Source organism: Hemiscyllium ocellatum, chromosome 2, assembly GCF_020745735.1.
Source record: "Hemiscyllium ocellatum isolate sHemOce1 chromosome 2, sHemOce1.pat.X.cur, whole genome shotgun sequence".
NCBI lineage: Eukaryota > Metazoa > Chordata > Chondrichthyes > Orectolobiformes > Hemiscylliidae > Hemiscyllium > Hemiscyllium ocellatum.
This window is the reverse complement of record NC_083402.1, coordinates 7,157,849-7,167,864: the sequence shown is the minus strand read 5'-3', so window position 1 is coordinate 7,167,864 and position 10,016 is coordinate 7,157,849. Positions and strand designations below refer to the sequence as shown.

General features: G+C 43.4%; 1 protein-coding gene across 1 annotated transcript; it reads left to right on the top strand.

Moving 5' to 3' along the window:
• Nucleotides 1-522: 522 nt before the first annotated feature.
• Nucleotides 523-9,989, top strand: LOC132829835 (sialic acid-binding Ig-like lectin 15). The gene is made up of 4 exons (XM_060847211.1): nt 523-852; nt 4,396-4,749; nt 9,777-9,817; nt 9,957-9,989. The coding sequence occupies exons 1-4, from the start codon at nt 747-749 to the stop codon at nt 9,987-9,989; spliced, it is 534 nt and encodes a 177-aa protein (XP_060703194.1). The 5' UTR covers nt 523-746.
• Nucleotides 9,990-10,016: the final 27 nt, after the last annotated feature.

Below are 10,016 nucleotides of genomic sequence, written 5' to 3'. Positions count from 1 at the left end.
TTACTCCAATTCCCCCTATTTATTTCTCTGTGCATTTCCCTCTGCTGTACCTCCACCGCATATCCCATCCCTCTGCTACGAGTAATAAATGAGTGAGTTTGCAGAAGGCTGGCTAGGTAATAGAGTAGAAGGTGATGGGAAATAGAAAAGGTTCTGCAGGGAGGGCCCTGAGTCCTGCTCTTCAGATCACTCTGGGTCTCCTGGAACAATGGAGAGTTCAGAAAACTCTCAGGCACCAAACCCTCTCTTCAACAAACAGCAACAAACACCCACAGTCTCACCTCAAGATGTTTACAAAGTACTGACGTCCTCTGTGTGCTCTACACTGTAGCTCAATCCGCACTGTCTCAGGTCAGTTTAGAAGTCAGAAATGTTATCTTTGCGCACTATATAACAGATTCAGTGTTTTACTTCACCGTTTGGTGTTTGTGCTGTGTTCATATCCTCTCTCTCTCTCTCTCCCCTCAGTGTTTTCTCTTAATGGTTGGTCAATGACAATCGCGGATGAAGTGAGGGCTGAGGAAGGAGGCTCCGCTGTCTTACCTTGCAGCTTCACCCACCCTGACACTCACCTCACACTCACCGGCTCCGTCATATGGATTAAATCTGACACAGGTGTTATCTTTAATTGTACATATCCTGGTCCAGACCATTCCCAGGGTGAGCTGTGTGAGAATGTGAGACAGCGGGATGGTGGGAATCGATTCAGATTCGTGGGGAATCTCAGCAACAACGATGTCTCATTAATGATGGAGGGACTGAGCCGGGAGAATGATGGTTTCTATCGGTGTTGTGTGGAACTCAATATTGGCAGTTTCGAAACGCTGTTGGGGACAGATCTGGAAGTGATAGGTGAGGAACAATGTTCGGATGGTGTTGTTGCCCGTATAGCACAATGGGGACAGGCTTCACCTCTTCTGGGAGCTCTTGGTTTTGCTCCTTGTCCTGGGCTCTTTCAGTTGGACTGAGGCAGGAGGCAGTGATATTAACTGGAGTTTGTAGAATATTCCATCTGAAACTTCCCACAGTCTCTCACACAATCATTCATTATGTTTCAACTAACTTCAGCATTCTGGGATAGGGAACAGACTAAATATCCTCAAGATCCAAGCTCCTAGATTCCGACCAGTGAAAGCCCTGCCCCCTTATTGGGTGGAGTACAGAGAAACTCGTACCTCCTGAGCCCTCATTGGATGAGCATGCCTCAGAGTGAAGGAACCTTCAGCTCACATTGGCTGAGAACCTCACAGTTGCTATTTCCCTCTCTATGAGCTGAGGAGAAAATTAGGGAAGCTGCCTTCTCCAGAGGTTAATGTCCTTGTGAATGATTCCAATCCCAGCTGGATTGTAAAATTTGAATTGAAAAAAATCTCAGACTAAAAAGTCGTCTCATAATGACTATGGATCCATCACTGTAAAAGTAAAACCATCTGGGTCACTCATGTCCTTTAGGGAGGAAAATCTGCTATCCTTACCTTGTCTGACATACACACATCTCTGTACCCATAGTCATGTGATTCATTCTTAACTACCTCTGAATGGCTCATTCATTTGTGGACAAGGAGTGAACCCATGAGTGCAAATGAAATTGTGGCTCCAAGAGCAGGTCGCAAGCTAGGAATCCTGTAAATTAACACATCTTCTGACATTAAAGCCTATTGATCAGTCAGAAGCGTGGTGGAATACTCCCATTGTTTCTGGAAGAGTACAGGAATATATATCGCTGTCCTGTCACGGATGCTGGCTGAAAATCCTGGAACTTCCACCCAAACACCATTGTGGGAAGAAAAATAACTACAAAATACACTGCAGTTAAGCGCCAACTCTTCCATCTCGAGCACCCCCCAAACTAGTGATCTCTACGAACACCATGAAAAACAGCAGCAGATGCACATCATCCTGACTTGGCACTATTTATCTTGGAATTGTTCAAGGGGATGTGGGTGTTACTTGCACAGTCAGTGTTTATTGGCCACCCCTAATTGCCCTGGAGAAGGGAATGGTGAGCTGCCTTCTTGAACTTCTGAATTCCCTCAGCTGCAGGGATAGTCATGATGTAATTGGTAAATGAATTCCAGGACTTTGCCCCAAAAAAACTGAAGGAATGGTGAAATATTTCCAAATCAGGATGGTGAGTGTCTTGGAGGGAAGCTTGTATATAGTGATGTTCTCCTGTATCCCATGTTCATCAGGAAACATCCATCTCCACTTCTGATCGTATGGTGGAGGGAGGACTGATGATACAGCAGGAGATGGTTGGGCCTAGGACACTACCCTGAGGAACTCCTGCAGCGGTGTCCTGGAGCTGACCTCCAACAACTGCAACAATCTTCCTATGTGCCAGGTATAAACTTAGACCAAAAGAGAATTCTCCCCCAATTCCCATTGGCTTCAGTTTTCCTCAAGCTCCCATTTGCTCCACCTATTCAAATGTAGCCTTGATGTTAAGGGCAGTCACTCACATTCCATCACTCCCCTGATGATCGAGAGTGAATTGATGGAGCTGTAAATTGCCTGGTCAGAATCACTTTGCTTTTTGTATACAAGACATACCTGGGCAATTTTCCCCATTGTTGGGGAGATCGTAGTGTTATAAAACTCTACTGAACCAACTGGTGCAGCAATTGTCCTCTATCATTCAGGACTGTATGAACCAGTACTGCAGAGCCATCTGATCCATTGGTTATGGGATGGCTCTATTATGTGCTATCCTGGATGTTGTAGTTTCAGAATGTTGGCATCATATTTTTCAGTTTGCCTATTGTTGCTCACAGCATATTCACACATACATTTCATTGATCTCCCAGCCTGATGGGAATGGTGGATTGGTAGTTAACCTGAATCGTGAAGTTACAGATTGTAGTTCCATGGGCTAACAATGTTCACTTTAAGTTGGGGACTTCATGTTAGGTACTACCAGGGCAACCTCTTCCCACTGTATATCACAGCGCCTCGATCTCTGCTGGGTCTGTCCCTGCCAGTGGGACAGGGCATATCCAGCAATGGCAACGCTGGTACCTGAGACATTGTGAGATATCATTCCATGCATTTGCCTATGTGACGCTGTTAGTTGACCAGTCTGTGAGACAGCTTTTCTACTTCTTGCACTAGCTTCCAGATGTTAATGAGAAAGATTTTACAGGATTAACAGGGCTGTGTCTGCTCTCATTGTTTTTGCTGCCTCACTCAAAACAAAGTCGTCTGGTTCCATTCTTACCATATTGCCATTCCTTCAGTGTTGCTGAGTCAAAATCCTGGAACTCCATCCATAGAACTCCTGTAGGTAACCCCTTCACCTCAGCAGTTCAAGAAGGCAGCGGCTCCTTGGCAGTCGAGATGGACAATAAATGCATGTAATATTTTCCAGAGACACCCATGAATGAATAAAAAATATTAGAAGAGAAATTACTGAAACAAAGAAAATTCTGAAGAGATTTGACGGGGCAGATTCTGAGAGGATATTTGCTCTTGTGAACAAAAGATGAACTGATTTGAAAATGAAGTTTCCTGTTTGAAATAGGGAATGAGGAATCAGATCATCACTCAGCTCATCTTTAAACTTATACCGTGAAAAGCCACATGGCTGAACTATCACTCCTCTTGCACCCAAAGTATTTTACTCAAAATTTAATACAGACTACAAGTTTGAATTAACCTGTGCATATTTTCAAAACTCAAGTTTGAACTGGTGAATGGTTACATTAGGAATGATACCAGGGGGTTCTCCTTCATACAGTGTGTGATCAATATTTTGAATATGTTTGCTGGACAGAGTGAGGGGGAAGGTTGTAAAATCCTTGACATTATGTAGAGAATGGCGGCACGGTGGCACAGTGGTTAGCACTGCTGCCTCACAGCGCCTGTCGACCTGGGTTCAATTCCCGACTCAGGCGACTGACTGTGTGGAGTTTGCACGTTCTCCCCGTGTCTGCGTGGGTTTCCTCCGGGTGCTCCGGTTTCCTCCCACAGTCCAAAGATGTGCGGGTCAGGTGAATTGGCCAAGCTAAATTGCCCGTAGTGATAGGTAAGGGGTAAATGTAGGGGTATGGGTGGGTTGCGCTTCGGCGGGTCGGTGTGGACTTGTTGGGCCGAAGGGCCTGTTTCCACACTGTAAGTCTAAGTCTAAGTCTAAGTCTAAGAATATAAACTTTGGGCAGAGGGTTCTGCATGAATGAATTCGGGAGGGTTGTAAGCATCTTGTGATTCAGGTTCTAAAATTGAGAGATAGGGAGAGGTTTTGATCATGGTGACTTCAGGGGAATATCTAGAACAGATCTGTGAGCAGTATGGGTGGAGTGTTTACTTGTTCATTTTATTGTGAAGTTTAAAAGAAATGTAACAAATTGAATCTCGAGCTTCTGACCACATCCATTCTAATGCTTGTCCTTTCCTCAGCTGCTCAAGGAAATGTCCCAGTGGTGAGTGGGGAAGAGGGAGATTCAGTTACTTTACCCTGTATCTTTGAGACCATGGAGTTCCTTAACCTGACCACTGTTACCTGGATGAGGAAGAAGCCCTACCAACACATCATTACATTTACAGCCCAATCACAGGGAACTTGGACAACTGTACACAGTGGAAATCGATATGAGCTCATCGGGAACCCAGAGGAGGGAAACGCCTCGACCAGGATAAACCAGCTGAGTGTGAGGGACAATCACACTTACCTGTGTCTGGTGGAATACACATCACTACCACTGGATATTCAGTGTCTGATCCAGAAAGAGAGTCGGGTGCAGGTCATAACTGGTAAGAGGCCATCCACACATTCTTCTGTCTGTAGATGTTGTACGGAGAGAATGGAACACATTCTGTGAACTTTTTAGGATTTCATTTTCAGGTGAAACATCATTGAACTAAAACATTAACCATGTTTCTCTCTACAGGTGTTGTTTGACCAACTGATTATTTGCAGCATTTTGATTTTTGTTTCAAATTTCCAGCATCTGCAGTATTTCACTTTTGTATTTGAGATTTGACTTTTTATATATTTAACTTAATTTGATGTGCTGATTCTTTGAGGTACATTCTGATGTCAGTATTGAAAGACATTGACACACTCAGAATGTTCAGTTCAATCTCCAAATGACGCAAAGTCGTGTAGACTTTGAGTTCATCTCATCAAACAAGAAGTTGAAACAGTCTAATGTGTCCCTCTTGGTCACAATGGAAGTGTTCACGCCTTCAATAGGAATAGTTCCATCAGTGCAAGTACGTTCCTACAATTCATTTTAATGTATGAGGCATGACAGCCAAGTGGGACCTATCCCAGCCCTTATTCACACATGGGTTATGAAGAGAAATGTTGGTATACTGCACTGTCACTGGGAAACTAATCCAGATACTGAAGTCTGGGGCCATGGGTTCAAATCCCACCACAGCAGAAGTTTGTGAAATTTGAATGTAATGTTTAAATATCTGGAACTCAAATAAAAAACCAATCTATTGGCCACATTGCTGATATATAAAAAAGCCCATTTGATTCAGTCATGTTTTTTAGGGAATCTGGGAATCTGTTTAGCTCAGTTGGCTGGACAGTTGGTTTGAGAAACAATGTGGAGCCTACCATGTGCATCAATCCCCACACTGGCTCAAGTTACCATGAAGCACTCTCCATCTCAACTCTTCCCTCACCTGAGGTGTGGTGGCCCTCAGGTTAAATCTCTCTTTCATAAGAGAGCATCCTCACAGTCTGCTAAGAATATGGTGACTTGACTCAGAGAATGAAATCTGCCAATCACACTCTATGAGAAAGTGAGGACTGCAGATGCTGGAGACCAGAGTTGAAAAGTGTGGTGCTGGAAAAGCGCAGCAGGCCAGGCAGCATCCGAGGAGACCCGCTTGGCACACCAGCCTCATTCTTGAAGAAGGGCTTATACCCAAAACGTCGATTCTCCTGCTCCTCGGATGCTGCCTGGCCTGCTGCGCTTTTCCAGTACCACACTTTTCATTCACACTCTATGCATATGGCAATGCATGGCACCATCTTGATCCTTCTCTCCCCATCTGTACCACCTCATATAGCCTCACGGCTGCTCATATTCCACCAACACTGCAAAGTTCACTTCTACCTCTACACTGGGAAGACTAAACACAGACTGGATGACCACATTCCAAAACACCTATATTCTGTACACAAAAATGACCCTCTATGCAAATGGCAATGCATGGCACTATCCTGACCCCTCTCTCTATCCATCAGCACCACCTCATAGCTGCTCACCACCCATCAACCCTGCACAGTTCACTTCTACCTCTCTACATTGGGAAGACAAAATGTAGACTGGATGACCACTTTCCAAAACACCTATAATCTGTACACAAAAATGACCCTGAGCTTTCTATGGCTTGCCCCTTCAACACCACCATGTTCCCTGGCAACCCCCTCTGTCTCAGGCTTATTACTGTGCTCCAGTGAAGCTTAGTGCAAGCTGGAAGAAAAGCATCTAATTTTTCACTTGGGGACTCTGCAGTTTCCTGCACCCAATATGCAGTTCAATAATTTTAGGGCCTAACCAACTTCTCCTATCTCTTCACTCAACCATCACACACCAAGGCCTTGTCATCACATGGACTGCTACCAGAAACAATCCATTCTCAGTTACTAATGGTGCTCATGAACAGCTGTTCATTCTTCCAGGCTGAACTTTACCCTTTAAGTTGTCTGTCCAAGTCCATCTATCCATCTCTCTGTGTGTTTATCCCTATCTGACCGCCTTCTCCAACGAATGTTTATTCCTCTACCCTTCCTCCACCCCATTTTCATCATTTATACCAACCTTTTTCCCAGCTACAATCAGTCATTGAGTCATAGAGAGTCATTGAGTCATACCGCATGGAAACAGACCCTTCAATCCAACCAGTCATGGAGGATGCTCAGTTAATACAACTGGTTAAGATGGCAGCAGAGTAAGGTGCTCCAGCTACAGCTCATCTCCTCACCAGCTCCTTTTCCTTTTTCTTCCTTTTCTTTTTTTTCCCTTTTGCTGATGTTTTTCTTTACTACCCTCAACTTTTAACTTCTTAAACTGTCCTTACTGGAAGGAATGAAGAACAGCGTCCAAGACCAGCCCAGTGGTGAATACGAGTCATGGCCAGAGCATGCTCAAAAGTAAAAAATAAAAAGAAATAAACATATACATCTTAAGAAAAATCAAACCTAGAAGTCTTCATAAAATCAACCACTGAGTTGAACAATCGAATTTATTAAATACAAAAGTGACTCCTGCTCAGCTGTTCTAGCAGGCAGCTTTCAATGTTCTCATGAAAAAAATCATACAACAGAGTCATCCTTTGTGTTAGCCTCTTCAAAATCTCTATAAACACAACTGTCTTAAAAAAGAACTCTCCTCTGCAATTTAAAAAAATAATCGCTTCAGCGATGTTAACGCATGTAATTTTATATAGATATAAAAAAATCCAAACCATCCATGATTGCAGAACTCCGTTTGATTAAAAAGGAGTGCTTTTTTTGCTTTTGCTTTTATTTTTCTTTGCATTTTTGATCATAAAAGAACTAAAACTGAATCAAAATTAAAATCTTGTACAATGGAAATGCGATAACTGTAAGAAATCTCCAAGTAAATCTCCAATTAAGCCAGAATCTCCAGAGCAGCAGCAATATCCAAGCTATTCAGTCTACCATTTTGAGTCATTTTTCTTCTGAAGAAGGGTCACTGGACCCAAAACACAGATGCTGCCAGACCTGCTGAGTCTTTCCAGCAATTTCTGTTTTTATTTCTGCCATCCTCACTTGGTCTGCCCCACATGTAGAGCACAGGACCGGAGTAGCTAGTACATCAGTCTTCAATAGCAAGGTTCACTGTGTTAGGGCATGGGCAATGAGTGTAGCCCTCAAGTATGGGTCAGGGGCTGGGTGAGGAATAGCTCCAGGTCAATGATTTCTGTCCACACCCTAGCAGCACATGTCTCCAGATCCACAGAATCAGATTTACCGTCTTGGTAAGGAATTATCTGTGATGCTGAGGATCTTTGGAGGAGAGTGAGATGGATCATCACTCAGCACTCTGGTTCAAGTTAGGTGTGAATGCTTCATTTGCACTAATGAGCTAGGATCCCCCTCACTGAGAATGGGGATATTTGTGGAGACTCATACTCCTGTTAAGTTGATTAATTGTCCTCAACCATTCACAACTGCATATTGCAGGTCTGCTGAGCTTATATTTGATCCACTGACAGTGGGGTCACTTAACCCAGGTTATCAGTTGCTGTTTATGCTGTCTGGCATGGAAGTATTTTCTCGTTGACATTTCATTTTCAGTTTTGCTGGCAATGTTCCTGTCATCCACGCCTCCATTGTTCATTGAACCAGGGTTGATGACCTGACTTGATGATAATGCTTGAGTCAGGGAACATCCCAGGCCTGGAGTTTACAAATTGTGCTGCAATTCAACTCAGCTATATTTCTGGCCTACAGTGTCACTGGGATCCTGGTTCTGAGTTTCTAGATCAATTCAAAGCCTGTCCCATTTAATGCTGGGCTAGTGCCACACACGTGATGGGGATGTACCTTAATGTTCTTCAAAGAAGGGACTCTGTCTCCAGAAGGACTGTATAGTGGTCAATCCTCCCAGTCCTATCATGGACAGATAGACTGCTGAGAATGATGAGCAAAGGTCTAAGTTCACATAATAGACATTTAGTTTGAAGGAAGACCATCATTGTACAGAGAACAGCATCTCATCACTGCAAAAAACAACAGGGACTGTGAGATAGAAAGATCTTTCCATCTTGTGTTCGGGAATTTGATTTTTAGAACTTTGTTTACCCTGTCTATATTCTTTTTTCTCACTATGGTAGAAATATAAACTGTTTATCTTTTCTCTGTCATAATTGTGACTGATTCTCTGTGTGCGTGTGGGGAGGGGTACGAGCAGATATTACTATAAATTGATTGATGGAATTATTTGAACTGAAGACTGCTGGTGTGGTTCCTTTCTGTCCCAAGTAGTCGTTTGTCAGGCAATACAGATTTCAGTGATCTCGTTGGGATTCTAGTACATTTGTACAGTTCCTGCCGAAGTGTGGAACAGTAGGACATGGCTATTGACACAGTATTCCCTGTTGAGTCATGATGTGGAGGTGCCGGTGTTGGACTGGGGTGGATAAAGTTAAGAATCACACAAACTCAGGTTATAGTCAAACAGGTTTATTCGTACTTCCAAACAAACCTTTTGGACTATAATGTGTTGTATGATTTTTAACTCTGTTCAGTCATGACAGTCATTTTGCTTTTAATCCTGGTTTGTTCCAACTGAGGGTCTCCTGTGGCCATTTCTAAGGGCAATTCAGAGTCAAATCTATTGCTGCGGAACTGGAGTTACATGCGGGCCAGACCAGGTAAGGACGGTATTTCCTTTCTCTGAAGAACATCAGTGAACCAGACAGATTTTTTCCAACAATTGATAATAATTTTATGGTTACCATTAGACTACTGCTTAATTTCTGATGTTTAATAACTGTTTAATAACTGAATTGAAATTCCAGCAGCTGCCATGTCAGAAACTGAAACTCTGACCTCAGTATTGGATTGCTCATGAATTGACATTACCATTAGGTCACTGCCTCTCTTTATAACTGTTATCCCTATTTCCATGAAATAACAGAATCAGATCAGAATCTCAAAGTTTCAGTTCCACACACTGATATTTGTCCTGCTAATATTGTTTATGTCTCTCTCTCTCTCTCTCTCTTTCTCTCTCGCTCTCTCACTCTCTCTCTCTCTCTCTCTCTCTCTCCCTCTCCCCACTTCACAGAGGATTCTGATGATGGTTGGTCAATGACAGTCGCGGATGAAGTGAGGGCCGAGGAAGGAGGCTCCGCTGTCTTACCCTGCAGATTCACCCACCCTGACACTAATCTCACACTCACTGGCTCCATCATATGGATTAAATCTGACACAGGTGTTATCTATAAGTGTACATATCCTGGTCCAGACTATTCCCAGGGTGAGCTGTGTGAGAATGTGAGACAGCAGAACGGTGGGAATCGATTCA

Bases quoted from the DNA above. Each gene is read 5' to 3' on its own strand.
- LOC132829835 (XM_060847211.1), top strand. From the start codon at position 747: ATGATGGAGGGACTGAGCCGGGAGAATGATGGTTTCTATCGGTGTTGT. The intron at 853-4,395 runs GTGAGGAACAAT...TCCTTTCCTCAG, and splicing joins GACAGATCTGGAAGTGATAG to CTGCTCAAGGAAATGTCCCA. The intron at 9,818-9,956 runs GTGAGGGCCGAG...ATCCTGGTCCAG, and splicing joins CAATGACAGTCGCGGATGAA to ACTATTCCCAGGGTGAGCTG.